Here is a 17,905-nt window from a genome sequence, read left to right as displayed (position 1 = left end):
TACTTAATATTAGCAGGAATCTTCTTGTTACAACTAAAACAAGCAAGGTAAACAGGCTAAAGTGAAACCAAAACCAGCACCCCAATTCCCTAGTGCATAAACTACTTAGTGGCTTTTCAGCCAGTTATTTTCCCCTCCATACTGTGGATTTTAGCTAATGACTGTTGCTTATTCCATCAACATATAGGAATAAAGTTTTTTTTAAAAAAAAATCCTCACAACCACCCTGTTAGATAGGCAGGTTGCATTCTGATCTTTGAAGCTTGAATAAGATTTGAAGCTAGAACTTCCCAGTTGAAGGCCACACTCTGCACTGACCCAAACTAACTCTCTGTGGGAAGTGATCAAATTAAATGAACATCTGAAGGCTCACAACTGTAGTAGGACCTGGAATTCAGTTGCCTTGTAGTGGATATGTGCGCACTACTTTTAGGTTGTGGTGGCTGGGATGATAGTCAATAAACATAGTTTGACGTTCTGGACCCTGGTCCATCAGTTGTCCATATCGTGTGGAAGTCCAAAGTTAGTCATTCTTGTTGGGTGCTGCCTTTGTGGGTTGAGCATCCACAGAAGCCCCATGCTGCTCAGTTTCCCCCGTCAATTAATGAATATGGAAGATTGATCCGTTGGTAGTAGATCACACTATGATACTCGACAAGGGGTGAAGACGTCTGTGATGCCTTTCTAGTGAATCTCTAAGGCAGCCTCCCCTAATCTGGTGCCCTACAGATGCGTTGGATTGCAGCTCCCATCTGTAGAGGATGAAGAGTGCTGAAGTCCAACACATCTGGAAAGTATCAGTTTGGAAAAGGCTCCTGTACAACAGGGGTGTGAGCCTCTTTCAGCCCAAGGGCTAAATTCAATTTCCAAGAAGCTCTTGGGCCCCACATTCCGGTAGTGGGCAGGGGTGAAGACAAAAAGGGTGGGGCCGAAATACAAAAAATACCAGCATATTTCAGCTTAAAGCTCTTACTGGCAATAACTAGGCTGTGGGAGAGGCACTTCAGTCATTTAGACAGGAAAAAGCCATGCAGAAGCCAGAAAACCACTAAATGATTGGTGGCTGGGGGAAAGGGGGCTGAGCCATCTAGGGAATGGATTTGGCTCCCAGGCCTGAGGTTCAGCACCCAGGAATAAGACATCTACCTAGACATGTTCATAGGTAAAACCCAAGATAGGTGCAAGACATTGGGTTGCCTGAGGTGGAAACCCCAAGTAGCTGCCCCCTTCCCACTCATTAATATGGGGCACCATGCAAGGGGTTTATCTTCCAGCACAAGTACTTGCATAAGCAAGGTGAATGAGGCCTGTGTACCCTGGGGCACTCAACGTGATTTCCTCACTGTGCCCGAGGTGTATGTATCAGGACTACTTCACCGTTGGATTATGAGCTAGGGTTTAGCCCAAAAATAAGAATAAATGTTGGCATGTTTTTGAATACATATTCTCTAATGAGTAATCAAAAAGGCTTCAGGATGATGCAAGCCGCTTGAAGAGGGTGGTATTCAAAAGATACAAATGCACATGCGTGGCTCTAGCAATTTGTTGAGCCGGCTAACCGTGAAATGATCGTCTATAAGAGAAGAATAGAATAATGAGGAGATACAGGGTGCTATTATGGAGAACACAGTTAATTGAATTGCTAGCAAATGGGGTATTTTGAATGTTGTGTGTTATGGGCATTCATCAAATTGGGGTGGGGGCGATCACCGTCCCCAATTTGGTAAGACGGATATAATTATTGCGTCGGTGAATGTCTTTGAAACCACCCGTATCAGATAATTGTGCTGGGTTACAATTCATCAGTAAGTTCCTCTGTACAAACATGATTGAAATGAATGGGAGATGTGGAAGAATTATGGTGGATTGTACACCTTGTGTGACATTGGAAGGGTTACTTTGGGATTTTTAATCTCGGGCATCGAAATATCTTTCACTGCTCTGTAATTGGACTGAGCATCTTATTCCATAGTGCTGAAAGCATGTTTTGTGGTCTTTTAGAAAAAGGAAACTATGTGTGTGAAGGGAGTAAGGATGTAGAGAACTATTCTTCATCCTGGTGCCCTCCTGAAATGATGGCCTTTCCCAACATTAGGTCCCCAGATGTTGTTGGACTACAGCTTCCACCATCTCCAGCCATTGGCTCTGCTGGTGGAGGATGAAGGGGGCTGCAGTCTTGCATATGGAAGGCACCAGGTTGAGTAATGCTGATGTGGAGGTTTATGATATTGGCTGCATCTCATGTTATGCTAAGCCATGGTTTGTATTAATCATGGTTTGTTGCTTTAGCCATGAATGGTCTTGCAAACAAACCATAGTTTGATTTTCCTATTTCCGGTTTATTTTTCTCCCACCCATCCTGTCGGCCTTCAGAACTGTTTAATTTTCAGGCAACTCTTGCCAAGCACCTCTGTTTAAGGGCAGACAGCAGCACAAATGGGGCAGGGATAAGCCACAGTTCTGGGTTCAGACATCATGGTTTAAACAAGCCAGACTTTGTAAGCCAACAACATGGCTTCTATTTGTGGTTTTATAGCTGATTAACAAACCATGGTATGTTTGCAGGAATGGGTTTGGACGCAACAACAATACAGATTTCAGCAAATCACACCATGACTTAGCATTATGTGCATACTAGGCCATTATAAATAGTGCAGAGAGAGTAAGAGACTTTTCTCCCAACCGGCTAACACTAAAACTAGGGTTTGCCCCAATGAAAATGATTGGCAGTTGGTTCAGGGTAGTCCAAAGAAAGAACTTCTTCACCCACCAGCGATTCGTTTATGGAATTTACTACCATAAGACATGGAAATGGCTACTAGTTTAGATGGCTTTAAAGGAGGATTTTACCAATATATGGAGGAGGTATGCTCCATTGATAGCTCTTAGTCATGCTGGCCACACAGAACCTCCATGCTCACAAGCACTATATCAGATGCTAGGAACATAAGAAGCTGCCTTATCCTCAGTCAGACTCTTGGTCCATCTAGCCCAATATTGTTGACACTGACTGGCAGCCATGGCTCTCCAGGGTTTCAGGCAGGATCCTTTCCTAGCCTTACCTGGAGAAGCCAGGGATTGAACCTGGGACCTTCTGCCTGCAAAGCAGGGGCTCTGCCACTGAGCTACGGCCTCTCTGGAGAATAAACCACAGGGCAGGACTGTTGCATTCATTCCCTGGTTGTGGGCTCTCCAGAAGCATCTGGCCGGCCATTGTAGGGAAACAGGATGCTGGATCAGATGTTCTGCTCTTCTGTTGCATCACTGAGTGTTTTTGATTTTATATCTAGATGCTGAAAATCTTAGAATCTTTTTCCTTTTACAGAAAGTTGGCCAAGCGTCTGTTGGGGGGTCTTGAGGTGCAGGATATCCTGTTTTGGGCAGTGGGCTAACAAATTGATCCTGCTATTTCTGTGTATAAATACAGGGAGAGAAGGAAAGAGAGATCCTCAGTCCATCCATCCTTGCTCATATGCGTTTCCTTGTGGTTTTTAAGACATCAATAATGGTTCCATCCTTAAAGGTTACCTAGAAATAAATATAGATAGATAATAGATAGACTTCTTATTAATTTAGACTTCATATTAATTCCTTTCAGTCCTCTTCCTCGGCATCAAGACAGTTTGCAATTGTAAGAATAATATTTTATATATTAATTAATTAATTTATGAGTTGTCTTTTGGCCCAGATAGGACCCTCTCACTATTAAAACATGAAACAGTGTGAAAACTTTAAATAATGGCCAACAGCAAAATTAAGAACAGGAGAGAATCTTAAAAACAGAATGTGGAGCTAATTCATTTAGAGCACAATCCTATGCATGTTTAGACAAGGTCCTACAGCTCCCAGAATGCTGGGAGCTGTAGGACTTTTTTCTGTGTAAACATGCATAGGATTGGGCCTTTAAAATACTAAAAAGCCGAGCAGAACAAAAAATTGTAACAGCCCAGCTAACACTGAGCAAAGAAGGGGCCAGCCTAACTTCCTTGTGGAGAGAGTTCCACAGGCATGGTGCTGCCCCAGAGAAGGCCTTATCCTGCTTTCCCACCTGCTTGACCTCTCTTGGTGGTGGGACACACAGAAGAAGACCTTCAACCAAGGCATCTGAAGAAGACCTTCAACCAAGGGCAGGTTCATATGAGAGGAGCTGGCCTTTCAGGTACATGAAGCATTTTCAAAGCACATTTCAAGGTTCAAAGCCCTCCGCAGACACATCGTATTAATTCCTACAGTAACCTTGCAAAGTAGGCCAGCATTATCACCATGTCACAGATGGGATGTTGAGAGCAGCTGATGAATTTAATTTTTTAACAGTTGGTTGATGGCTCTAATTAGGTGGTGCCCACAATGACAGGATTCATTAGCACAGGCCAGCGGTCACTCAGGCTGGAGAGGGATGCGAATTGACTTAATTGATTAAGGAACCCATTAACCAACAGTAAGAAAGAGGGTTTTTGAACAATGCCAGTGGGACCTGCAGTGTATCCTCACCCCATGAGAAGAATACTCATGTGCAGGACTACGCGCCACTCGCCAGCCCTTTCTCCAGGATCCCATAAGGGGCTCAAGCCAGCGGGGCCATGGCATCCTCACTTCCATTTTTTGCTTATTGTTTCCCAAGTGACACTCAACATTCTAGAGGCAGCTGAGCGCTGGGCTGTTCTGAGTGCCTTTCCCCCCTGTGGGCTCTTTTAAACACGTTTTATACTTGTGCAGATCTTTCGGTTCATCCAAGCAGGCTGACACTGCCCTCTCATTTCTCAGTGGCCCCATTTTGGCTCCAGTCTTGTCAGCACTCAACCACCTGAGTTGGCTATTAGAGGGAATGATTCTTTAATTGACTAACAGCCCTGGTTTCTAAGAGATCTGGAACTCGGCAGCGAGGAAACGGTCTCTGTGACTCTGAAAACATATGTTGAACTTTGCTCCCTTTACATGGTCAGTGCTGTAAGTCTTTTTGGCAGTGCAAATTCCTGACTCATAGGAAGAAGAAGGAACCTCCTAGTTTCCTGATGAACTTCCTTTCCAAACACACTGGGCTGGGTGGGGAGAGACAGAAATTTAAGATGAGCAACGGCTGGGCTGGGAATTGAGAAGTGGCTTGTTTTTGTTGCAAAGGTGGTTCCTGCCAGCATTCCACATGTCCGGACTTCACTTTTGGATGAACTGGATATTTAGCAGAACTTAAGTATATCAGCTTGGAACTGATTTTTGCTTGTATTGCTTTCAGTATTTGAAAAAGAGAGATATTTTTCACATCCTTCTATTTCAGATGGAGCAATTTTTCATAATTCAGGGCTAAAAAGTTGTCTTACTCAATTTTCATTCAAATAGAGAGTGCTTTTGGCATCCTTCCTCTGGTGGCACTCTGGGCATCAGGCCAGCATCAAGCAGTAGCAAGCCTCAAGCCCCTAGCTCTTGGTGTGGCCCCTTTCAAGGCTCTGGGCTCCATCCCTAACCATTTGCTTTGCTAAGCCTCTGAATGACATATTTCGCCTTCTTCCTTCTCTGGGATCGGGTTCTGTGTTCATTGCCTCACCTCAAACACAGAACATATGAAGTTAAAACACACACACACAAAGGGCCTCTGGGTATGCGCAGAGTGCACTCCCCTCATCCCTGAGAAGGTACAGAGAGCCCCTATCTGTCAGAGGTTGAGTAAAGGGCTTTCTGTTCAGAGATCAGTATTTTCAGACAAAAATTGTGAGGCAAGGCCCATTTTTATGTTGTTGTTTTTTGGGAACCCCCCATCATTAGAGGGCCAGTGGTATAATGGTTAGAGTGGGACTCAGGAGACCCGGGTTCTAGTCCCGACTTGGCCATGAATCTCACTGGGTGACTTTGGGCCAGTCACTGACTCTCAGCCCAACCTATCCAACGGGGTTGTTGTGAGAGTGAAATGGAGAGGAGGAGGACCACGTAAGCCGACTTGGGTTCCTTGCAAGACAAAAAGAGGTGAGATAATGTAGCACCAGCAGCAACAACAGTATTAATAATAATAATAATAATAATAATAATAATAATAATAATAATCAACAACAACAACAACCACTACCATCACCACCATGGGACTATGTCATCTCTACAATTTTTGGAGTAGGTTATAACCCCCCAGACTTTGGGTTAAACGTTTTCCAGAGAACTTTTAAACAAGGTCTTGGTGCTTATTGGCTACAAGAGCCTTTCCAAACCTGGTGCCCTCTATCATGAATGTCAGAGAAATGCGTTTGAGGGGTGTAGTTCAATGCTTTTTCCTAGGTTCGGCCCCCCTAGATTTCAGTCCAGTCCCTGCTGCAGCACCCAACTTGGTCTACAGTGAGTCAGGCCAGTTCACAAATTTTTCTGGGCATTTTGCACATTTTTCTAGGTTCTGCATTGTGCAAATGTCTGAGCAATTTGTGCAAATTTCTGGTTAATTTGTGCAAATTACAGCCAAGTTGGCACAAATTTGGCTGAATTTGCACAAATTCCGCTATAATTTGCACAGGTTGCTCAGAAAATTGTGCAGATTGCTCAGAAATTTGTTAAAATTGCAGACACTGTGGGAAAATGCACAAAAGAAGTTCCTAAAGTTCAGGGAAGAATCCATAGCTCAGCTTGCAAATGTAAAGCAAGGTATACACACTGCAGAACTCTGTCGAGTCCCTTGCAGTTTTGTTTGGACTACAATCCCACCATCTCCAGTCATCTTGCCAATAGCCATGGTGTCCAGGGATGATAGGAACTGTAGTCCAGCAAAACTGGTGAATACCAGGTTGCGGAAGGCTGTCCTAAAACTAATAAAATAAAACGCAAAGATGACATCTCCAGATGAGTATCACAAAATTCATTTTCTAAGCACTTCCCCCCCCCCAAGTTCGCCTCATGGCCTAAGAATCTTGAGCTACAATTAATTCTTTTTCTTCTAAAAATTAAGACATTCTTAGTTCTGCAAAGGTTTTAATAGGTGCTAAATTCAGGGGTTGTTTTTTTCTTTTTGTGGGAGGTGGGAGATGATAATCCCAAAAAGTTTTTTTATGTCTTTTTTTTTTTTTGGTTTTTATATTCAAAGCTTTGTACAAATTATAATTGTTAGTTCATGACCCAGCTAGAGGGACTCTGAGCAGAAAGGTGGAGTATAAATGGAATACTCATTATACAAGAACTGAAATCTGTTTCCCCTTCAGCCAGGGAGACCTGGGTTCAAATCCCTGAGCAGCTGTAACCAGTGACTTTGGGCCAGTCAGTCTAATTATTTGTAAAGCACCTCACCAAGGTTGGACTCGATGGTCTTATAGGCCCCTTCCAACCCTACTATTCTATGATTCAAGGAGCTATGTACTGTTCAAGGATGAAAATGGACAAAGCGCCGCCTTAAAGGCTTATAGTCTCATTAATCTATTTCTCGTAGCTTAACCCAACTTTTAGGATTCTTACAAATATCCCCATGTATGCCAGCTTCAGCCTCCTGGAGGAATTGCATTGCATTTATCACAGATGTAATCAATATTTCTGTACTTTGCAAATATGTAAATATATTCTGACGCCACTGGGTGTTGGACACATATATCTGTTGCCTGCAGGAAATGCCTTCCTAGGAGAGCTGTTGTAAGGGTGACTGCGCTCTCTGTTTCTAGAGTAAGCAAAGGCGATTGCTCATCCCTTCCTTCTTGTTCATGTCCCTGAAACAGATTTTGGTTCTAACAAATACAACTGCCATTCTGCCCACTGCTGGAAATTATGGAGCCAGTCTCTCCAAGAAAGAGAGATGGAGAGAGAGAACACCCTGGGAAGAATAAAAGTGTTCAGTTTCTTAACATGTCTTCTAAATAACAAACTGTCCTGGCATCTCACTGAGTCACTTAAAGGGCTGTGGTTTGGGGGTTTTCTGGTTTACACTCGCTGGGTGAGGAAGTATGATAAGACCTACCTAATTTTTATGGAATCTGTTGCCAGCAGGTACTCCCAATGCCTGTGATGGGGATGTTATTTATTTATTTATTTATTTATTCATTCATTCATTCATTCATTCATTTCATACCGCCCAATAGCTGAAGCTCTCTGGGTGGTTCACAAAAATGTATCAGGGTCTGCCATGCTTCTCCCTGCACAGATCAGGCCCTCCCCTTTGCTCCCTTGCATGGAATCATTTATTTATTTGTTTAGTACACTGCTATGCCACCCAATAGCCAAAGCTCTCTGGGCAGTTCACAACATCTTGAGGTAGAGGCAGCAATAGGAAAGGCCCAATCCACTGAGAAGGGATATGACAGGCTGTAAGGTCTCTTGGTCCTTGGAAGCCTTCTGGTGACATTGTGAGGTCTTTATATGAGCTCCAAAATGTGGCCAAGTCTGGTGTTAGCGGACACAAAAAGGATTCGTTTAGTTGCTGTGTGATTCCAAAGCGGCAGGATTCTTTTAAACAAAAATCCAGTGCTTTGTTTTCTTTCTTCTGAAGGTAACATACTGAGAGGCCTGCAAGTGATCCAACAACATGGTTGCGCTGTCGTTGAAGATCTGCGTACGCCAATGCAATGTGGTCAAGACGATGCAGTTCGAGCCCTCCACAGCGGTGTACGATGCATGCCGTGTTATTCGCGAGCGAGTGCCAGAGGCTCAAATGGGACAAGGTTCGTTCGGGGGAAAACTGAGATTCAATGCTGGCTTCCCTAAATCATCTTGTGAAGCCTTTCATCTTTGGATTTCCGTCACTTCTTCTCTCACAAGGAAACAGAGGCAATCAAACAGATCCATGTAGAGCAGAAATGGGCAACTTGCAGCCCTCCAGAAGTTTTGGCCTCCAATTCCCATGATCCCTCACCATTGGCTATGCTGGCTAGGGCTGATGGGAATTGCAAGCCAATACATCTGGAGGGCTGCAAGTTGTCCACCCCTGGCGTAGAGAGATCTTCCTGAGGGGCATACACCTGTACCACGTTGCCCAGGCATTCTGTATCTTAGGACAGGCAACTGTCCGCCGTTTTGGAATTGCTCTCAAACAGGAACATAGTTGCTGCAATCCCACCTTGGAGAGAAGAGCAGGAACAATTGACATACCGTGAGGGAGCCTCAGAGACCCATTCCACAGGATGAAGCCACTTGTCATGTATGGGCGAGGGGGAAGGACTCCCTTCCGTTTGAGCCCAGGGAGGGAGTTGAGCCCAGGTATCTGGATCAAGCAGGTCAAAGTGTAATTCACAAGTGGGGAACCAAGATGAGTTCTCAATCCTGTGAAAGCAGGGGAGGAAGCTGATGTGAGGGAAACAGTGAGGGCAGCCTCATGCAGCCAAGAGGAGTGGAAATGGGCAGGAGCAGGAAGGATGAGTAGGAACAGTGAGCTCTATGCCCTAGTGGGCTTGTTGCAGCACAGGGAAGAGCCTGATACAGGCATGGAGTGGAGAGGTGAGGGGACTGGGATTGCACCTATTTTCCATTCTCCTGACCTCCACATGTTAAGCCTTTTTGCAGGATTCCTAATTCTGCAGAGAGAGAGAGAGAGAGAGCGCACCTACATGCGTAATCTCTGCTCACAACTTCAGGTGAATGTGTGGAGGCCAGGGTTTCTCCCCTCAACCATTCACTGGATATTTATACTTGAGGCTAAGGAATTCAGAGGCGGGTGGAGTTGATAGGAGAAAAGGAAAGGGCAGGAGCCAGACTTGATGGGGACGGCTGGACTGAGGAGACGCGCTGCTCTTGGTGGCATCCTAGCTGGAATGGAGGGTGGGGAGGTGACCTCCCCGCAGCCCTTGTTACTCCGGCTGGTAACCAAGCCATTCGTTTTAGTCCGTCGTGGCTGATGGAGTTTTGGGGCCTAGCAGGTGCAGACTGAAAGGTTGCATGCTTTGCAGGGCTACTCTCAAATATTCGGGGGGAGGGAGGTGCACTTTTGATGCCCCCTAATGCCCTCCCAAAACCCCTCCTACTTTTAAGAGAGTTTGTGGTTGTTTTGTACTTGTTCACCACCTCAGTCTGCTGCTGCTTTGGTGATCTTGGCTGGTCAGTGATCACACAGTGAACATGATGTCATAGTACCCCAAAGCCATGTATCTTCGACTTGCGTGGTGATGTCACCAAGGTGAGGGCCAATGCATTGCCTTCATTCTGAATGGGAGCAGGGAGAGGAGAGGCATCCCAGTTGCTAAGGCAGCTGAGCCAAATTCCCTGTCTCTCTGTGCCGCTGTATCGTTTGCCCATCCTTGCTGTCACTGATGCAATTTGTCATTGATATCCACCTCCATGCAATGGCTTAACACTTTTGGCCCATTTTGCAGTGTCCCCCTGTGAAAAATTCATTTCATTTCATTTTGTTTCTATACCATCCAATAGCTGAAGCTCTCCCTAATCCTGCTTTCCTACAGAGGGCAAAGTTGATTGTGGAAAGCTCAGAATGAACGTGTGTGGGATCTGAGCTAGCGGTGATCGACCAGGAAAGAGCTCTTGGGGTTGTGGTGGACAGCTCAGTGAAGATGTCAACCCAGGGTGCAGCACTGTAAGAAAGGCAAACTCCATGTCAGGCATAATTAGAAAAGGCATTGAGAATAAAAGTGCCAGTATCATACTGCCCCTATACAAATCTGTGGTGCAGCCACACTTGGAATACTGTGTCCAGTTCTGGTCACCACACCTAAAAAAAGATACTGTGGAGCTGGAAAAGGTGCAGAAAAGGGCAACTAAAATGATCAAGGGGCTGGAGCATCTCCGCTATGAGGAAAGGTTACAACAGCTGGGATTGTTAGCCTGGAAAAAAAGAGGGTCAGGGGAGACATGAGAGAGGTCTAAAAAATTATGCCTGGTGCGGAGCATGTGGATTGGGAGACATTTTTCTCCCTCTCTCACAATACTAGAACCCAGTGGGGTCCTCCCATGAAGCTGAGTGGTGGGAGATTCAGGACAGATCAAAGGAAGGGCTTCTTCACAGTGCATAGTTAGACTATGGAATTCGCTACCACAGGAAGTAGTGATGGCCACCAGTTTGGATGGCTGTAAAAGGGGGTTGGACAAATTCCTTGAGCAAAAGGCTATCAGTGACTACTGGTCTTGATGGTTCTGTGCTACCTCAAGTACCAGAGGCAGTGAGCCCATGTACACCAGTTGCTGGGGAACATGGGTGGGAGGGTGCTGTTGCGCTCATGTCCTGCTTGTGGGTTCCTGGCTGACAGCTGGTTGGCCACTGTGTGAACAGAATGCTGGACGAGATAGACCCTTGGTCTGATCCAGCAGAGCTCTTCTTACGTTCGTGTGTGTGTGTGTGTGTGTGTGTATGTGTGTGTGTTCATACTTGATTTATAGCAGGTTGGGGAATGGGCAGTCCTCCAAATGTTGTCGGACTGCAACTCCCAACATCCTTCACCATTGGCTGTGCTGGCAATGGCTGATGGGCACTGCAGTTCACCAACATCTGGTGGGTCACACGCTCTCCACCCCTGATTTTATGTTCAGGGGAAGGGCCATAGCTAAGTGGCAGAGCACACGTGCTTTGCATGCAGAAGGTCCCAGGTTCAATCCCCGGCATCTCCAGGTAGGGCTAGGAAAACTCCTGCCTGAAACCCTGGAGAGCCTTTGCTGCCAGTCAGTGTCGGCAATACTAGGCTAGATAGACCAAGCCTCTCACTCAGGATAAGGCAGCTTCCTTTGTTCCTATGTCACAGATTATTTGTTATTAATTACACCAGTTTTGTTATTACAGTTTTATTTGTTTTTAATTCATGTTCTGGATATTATCTTATGTGGCACTCATTGGACAACCAAAAGCATCTAAAATTATGATTATTTCCTGGGCAAAAGTTTTACCAGGAAGCCTTGAATTCAGGATTATTTTAGGGTGATCAGTTGCTTGCTAATTGCACCGGTGTCATATCAGGTGGCCAGAGGCGCATTCAAATTAGGTTAAGATTCATGGTTAGCAATGCTGTTGTAGAGACGAGACGGGCATTTGATTGGCAGCGTGGCCTTGTTGCCCCAGGAGCCTCGAATTCGAGCCTGGCATTTCTGCTCCATGCTTTAAGCCGCTTCCGTGGCACACAGGCTCCGGGGGCGTCCGCCAAGCTGCTGGCTTAATATAATAGACACTGATGGAGTGGAAGCATTCCCTTTAAACTACTTGGTATTACTTGGTTCATTACTTTCAAGCACAGCCTTCATTAATTAGCACTGAGTGATTAAAGCACTGTCATTGGAGCATTGCCTCTTGGTGCTGCCATTTTGCTCGTGGTCCCCCATGACTCCCATGGTGACATCTCATGGCCTTCAGGCAGCCTGGCCTCCTGCCGCTCCTCTGCATCATTTTCTTTGGCTGCAGCGTTTTCCTGCAGTATTGATCCCTTCCACCACTAGAAGATCAGAGCGCTTGTTACAGGAGTATTAACATTTCCAGTATTGAGTGTCTTAATGGAGCTAATTCATCAGCCCTTGAAAACACTTTATCCATTCCTTCTTTTTTAAAAATGAACGTTTTAGTTTGCCCCCCTTTTATATTGACACTGTTAAACCTCCCTTCCTGCCATGCTCCCTCTCCAAAACAAATAATCAATCGTTCCAAGCACTACAAGCAATGAGCTGTATTGACTGTTAAGTGAGCCAATTATAGAAGGAAGTGAAGAGGAGAAAGGAGTAGGAAGGCAGAGGAGAGCCACAAGGTGAGGGGAAGGGATAAGATGAGATGGGGGAGGCATGGCAGGCAGCGAGGGTCGAAGGGACAACTTCGTGGTTCCCTAGTTGGGTGGAAAACTTCATTTGGAATAGATGTTCAGGAAAGGAGGCTGTTCAGACACTCACATCCCTTCTATCTTGGTTTCTCAGCCTCCGACTATGGTTTATTCCTGTCCGACGAAGATCCACGAAAAGGCATTTGGCTGGAAGCTGGGAGAACCCTGGATTACTACATGCTGCGGAACGGGGTATGGCCAAGATCTGTGCACTCCTCTGCAGTATCTCCAGTTTATGGAGAAAGAGAGATCCATCGATGGCTCTTAAGGCCTGATGGCCAGATGGAGCCTCCCTGTTCACTGAATCCCAGTTGCTGTGAGGCAAACACAGGGCCCGTGTTAAGGGTAGGCATGGTTGGGCACCTGCCGAGGTCCTGCACTCCAGCAGGGGCCCACTGTTGTTGACCCTCAGTATCTGCATCTGGCCTGTCTGCATCCCATAAAGCATTCCTGTGACTTGCTTCCTAGGATATTTTGGAATACAAGAAGAAACAAAGGCCACAGAAGATACGGATGCTGGATGGCTCGGTGAAGACGGTGATGGTGGACGACTCTAAAACTGTTGGGGAATTGTTGGTGACCATTTGCAGCCGGATAGGTAAGATAAATGGTTCTCCCGTTCTCTGTTATAGATTTCCCTGTCTCCACCATGAGGAGGGATAGCAGCTGGCATCCCCCAGGTGAAACCTGGCCTTGGCCTGGCCTGGCCAAGCCAGAAAGGAGAGAAGGGTGGCAAGTGAGTGGCTTCTGTGGCAACAGGGCTTGCTGGGCGAGGGTGAAGGCTGGGGCCTTGGTCCACTACTCACAGCCCTGTTCTCAAAAGGGGCTCTTCTGGGAGCAGAGTTCCTGATGCTCTGGGCATTGCTCTGGGTATTGTGATATTGTGATATTGCGGAATTGCAATATTGCTGTATTGCTACGGCCATTGCTATGGCCATTGCCTGTCAACATCTGAACACCTGGGCGAGATGGAAGCAGCTGGTCATGAACAGGCCAAATGTATAACTTGTACTATGAATTGCTTCACTTTTCATAGTGAAGCAATTCATACTTGGCAACTGTCTGTTAACTCTGCAGTGGATGTTTTACCCAACCCATGAGAAAGAGCTGAATATAAGGGGCTACTTCTCTAGGCCAGCACCCATTACCCCAGCTGGCAGGCGCAGCAGTTTTGGGTGTAACGGGCGCATTTCCCAGCTCTCCTACCTGGGTTCCCTTAACTGGAGGTGCCAGGGACTGAACTGGGATCTTCTTCATGCAAAGCGTGGGTTCGGCTGCAGAATAATGGATGCCCCTGGTGGGCCTGTGCAGCTGCCATCCATCAAGTCAGTCTGTTGGCCCATCTAGCCCAAGAATGTTGAACTTCTTTCAGCCTGAGGGCTGAAGTCCACTAGAGATAAGCACCCAGGGGCTAAATCCAGCCCACCAGGGTTCCCCAGAAGGCCCTGCTCCCTTTCCCCAAACACCAGTCATTTGGTATGCTGGTATTTTGGCCCTGACACTTTTGCCTTTGGCCCTACCCTCCACTGGAATGCAGCCCCCAGGAGCGTCTCTGAAATGGAATTTGGCTTGGCTGAAAGAGGTTCTGCACCCCTGCAGAAGAGGGATGAAGAATGAAATGTCTCATAAAAAAGCAAACTTGACTGTTCTTTTCTACTTTGGGCACATGCGGTAAACCATTAAGGCCTGTTTATCAGTCACATACACACATCCAAATTTAGGGATGTATGAGAATTCCGTTTGGGAGGTAAAAACTTGATGGATTTTTCCAGTTCGTCTCTGGCAGATTTTGTTCCATTTCCCCCCGCTGTTGTCAACTCAAACCATAGCAAGTAGATTCAATATGCAGATTCTGAGTTTGGGTTGTTTTTTTTAAGGCAGCATTTTGCGCAATTTGGATTTCTTTTTTTAAAATCATGGATCTTGAAATCTGAGGTCATACTTTCTTTTTACCAAAAAAAACCCATTCCTCCCGTTATTTTTTTGTGTGGCTCCTTCTCTGAGTAGCAACTCCTGTTGTGCAAATTTCCCCTCCATTTATTTCCCAGCCTATAAATTTGTGCACTCCAAGAAGGAGCCATGAAAAGGGTGGGGAGCCAGTAACACCCCTTTCTAGACCTGCTGGAGACTTAGGGAAGTGTTGAAAAGGAGGAGGACTCTAACAAGTGTTGGTTCAACACTTGAGCGGATTCCTTTGCCAAGTGGGAGGTATTGTTTCTCCCCCTCCCCTTTTGGTGCACTTACTCTGTTCACATTTTTTTTTCTCTTTCAGTGTTTCTGAATTGCAGATGGGTTCCTCCTTTGTCTGGCTACTATTTTTCCTTCACAGCTGTGCACAAATTAGCCTATATGAGGGCTCGCCTTGTCAGTTTCCTTGTATGTTACCTACTTCCCTTCCCTTCTCCTGTTGACAGCTGAAACATACAAGGAAATTTACAAGGCAAGCCTGCATATCAGCCAGCTGAATCTGTGCTCTTGCATGCTTGTGAAAGATGAGGGAATTTCAAACAACAACACTCCATTTGCACAAATTACAAGATCCATCCCCCCATCCAATTTGTGCAAATTATCATTTGTGTAAATAGCAGAACCCCCCCCCCCCCAATGTGGAAAACATTTCTGGAATTAGGAAAAAAACATGCTACAGACCACCACCAGTTACCAGAACAGGATCACTGCAGAATCCCCTTGGGCTCAAATAGAACAGAATTCCCAGCATTGCACATCCCTATCCAAATTTAAACACTCACATGAGTCAGTTAACAGCACTATAGGGTACTATGGTGCACACCGTCAGCAGGGAGAGCTGGTGTATATGGCTTTTTTCTTCCCACAATTTCCTGTTGTGTAGTATATTGAGTTTGTTTGTTTTTGCAATTCTAGGAATAACCAATTATGAAGAGTACTCCTTAATCCAGGAGAGCACTGAGGAAAAAAAGGAGGAGGGTACGGCGACACTGAAGAAAGATCGAACGCTGTTACGGGATGAGAAGAAAATGGAGAAATTAAAGGCAAAGCTCCATACAGATGATGACTGTGAGTAGTGTCTCCTCCAATGAAAATATTTAGGATAAATAGTACATGGAAAACCAGAGTGGTGATGATGTCCAAAAATAGGAGTGAGTTCAACAGTGATGCTGACTTACACACAAAAAGCCTATATAAAAACACATGCTATATGGAGCTTTTCTACAAGAGGCTGTTTACCTGCTATATCTACTTTCGGTTTCATCACAGAATTGAGGTCTGAGCGCTACACAAAGCGTGTTTCCTTTGCTGCTTTCCCACTACATAACCTCTAGGTGGCACTGCGATATAGTGGAATAGCACAAATACATAAGAGGAAATCATGTTTGCATTTGTTTTCACAATTAAATGCCACATTTTTCCTGCTCTAAAAAAAAATCACCAAAAGTAAAAACAGAAGCAAAATTGGAGGGTCAGTATGTCATCTAAAGAACCCGTAAACAACCATGAGTAGGGAATGATGAGCGCACAATAAATGCCTCATGTAGAAAAGCTAACTGTTATTGTGTCTTCTTATTACTTTGTTTTAGAGTGGATGGAAGCACCTTTGAATGCTTATGCTAGAAGTGGCAGAGTTTTATATTTTAAAATAAGCAGCTAGGGGTGTCTGAAATGACACACGCACCACCCTTTCAAAATTAGCTGGTGGTACTAATGTATTTTAAATCAGTGAGAGATGAGCTGAGCTCTCTGTCAATTTTCAGATGTAACTATTCATAATGTCCCACTAAAAGAGGGGTGTTGAACCTCTTTCCACCTGAGGGCCAAATTCAGTTTTGGAGAAGCTCTCAGGGGCGGCGTCCCAGTGGTGGGCGAGAGGGGCAGGGTCAAAAACAGCAACAACACCAACCTATTCTAGCTTAAAGCTGTTACTGCCAGTAATGAAGCCTTAGAAGAGACCGTTCACCCTTTTAGAAACCCATGGAAAAGCTGGGAAACCACCAAAGGATCAGCAGTCGGAGGGAAAAGGGAGGAGGTGTAGCCATGTGGAGAATGCTGGAGGGCTGGGTCGGGGCCCTAGTTGGGCAGGGTTTTGCTTGCAGGCTCAGAGTTCTGCATCCCAGCTCTAAAGTCGTGTAAAAGATGATGTTGTTATGCAGGCAGCTAAGCAAGCCATTACGTCTTGGTTCAGCTGGCAGTGTGTTAAGGTGATATCCAGAGCATGGGTTTGAGCAGTAATGACCCCAAGGACACCATATTGCATCAACAGTCAAAGCTAGGATTGACTGCACATCTAGCTTGCTTCTGGGATTGTAGCATCTGTAGCTGCTCATAATGGTTGAGTAGATTGGTTGCCAGACCACAGGGGAAATGTTGAGGGGGTAATGGACCCGTGATATGAACAACGTTGTTCCTCTAGGCCCCTCAAGAATCCCTCCAGGACATGAATGTGTGAGAGGGAACTACTGCAAGGGGGGCTCACCACCCTCCAGAAGCAAGAAAGGGCGACGCTAGTCGGGGCAATAAGATTTGCAAAACTGGCAGGGAGGTTCCCCAACACATCCAAGCATCAATGTTCTTCCTCAAGTGGAAATTGTCCAGCATCTGTGCATTCGTTATTAAAGACGTTGCTCTCTCCATGTTAGCTGAAGCAGGAGACACCTTTTCCTTTGCAGCCAGCTTACTGGTGCAGCAAACCCTTCTCTAGACTCTCATTTTTCCTGTGCTGGCCTCAGATTGGAAGCCAGAAGGCCTCTCCCAGGGAAGAGGAGCTGCAGGGAAGACTCAAACATTCCTGCCCGAAACCTTCTCTCCGTCAGCTTCACTATTCTCAGCTACCTGAAGGTGTCCAAAATTGTGCCTGGTGTGGAGAAAGTGGAGATGGAGACATTTTTCTCCCTCTCTCCTAATAGTAGAACCCAGAGGGGTCACCCCATGCAGCTGATGGGTGGGAGCTTCAGGACAGATCAAAGGAAGGGCTTCTTCACACAGCGCAGAGTCAAACTCTGGAATTTGCTACCTCAGGATGCCATGATGGCCACCAATCTGGATGGCTTTAAAAGAGGATTGGACAAATTCCTGGAGGAAAGGGTATCAATGTCTACTAGTCCTGATTTTGTTTGTATGTATGTATGTATGTATGTATGTATTTCATTTTTCCACTGCCCATTAGCCAATGCTCTCTGTGCAGTTTACAAGACAAAGCTTAAAACCATAAAATGCAATAAAATAGTTTAAGACCATATGTATAG

The 17,905-nt window shown here is 45.6% G+C and overlaps 1 protein-coding gene across 1 annotated transcript in view; it reads left to right on the top strand.

Moving 5' to 3' along the window:
- TLN2 (talin 2) overlaps positions 1 to 17,905 on the top strand; it is a 215,501-nt gene that overhangs the window by 82,050 nt on the left and 115,546 nt on the right. The window contains exons 3-6 of the mRNA XM_084816675.1: positions 8,438 to 8,609; positions 12,781 to 12,878; positions 13,155 to 13,284; positions 15,570 to 15,722. Of these exons, the coding sequence (XP_084672801.1) occupies positions 8,474 to 8,609; positions 12,781 to 12,878; positions 13,155 to 13,284; positions 15,570 to 15,722 (517 nt within the window). The 5' untranslated portion in view covers positions 8,438 to 8,473. The remainder of the gene's footprint in view (positions 1 to 8,437; positions 8,610 to 12,780; positions 12,879 to 13,154; positions 13,285 to 15,569; positions 15,723 to 17,905) is intronic.

Source organism: Heloderma suspectum, chromosome 11, assembly GCF_057233095.1.
Source record: "Heloderma suspectum isolate Gila_16-S chromosome 11, 16-S_ref, whole genome shotgun sequence".
Taxonomy (NCBI): domain Eukaryota; kingdom Metazoa; phylum Chordata; class Lepidosauria; order Squamata; family Helodermatidae; genus Heloderma; species Heloderma suspectum.
The sequence above is the reverse complement of the archived record's forward strand: the minus strand, read 5'-3'. Positions and strand labels throughout refer to the sequence as shown.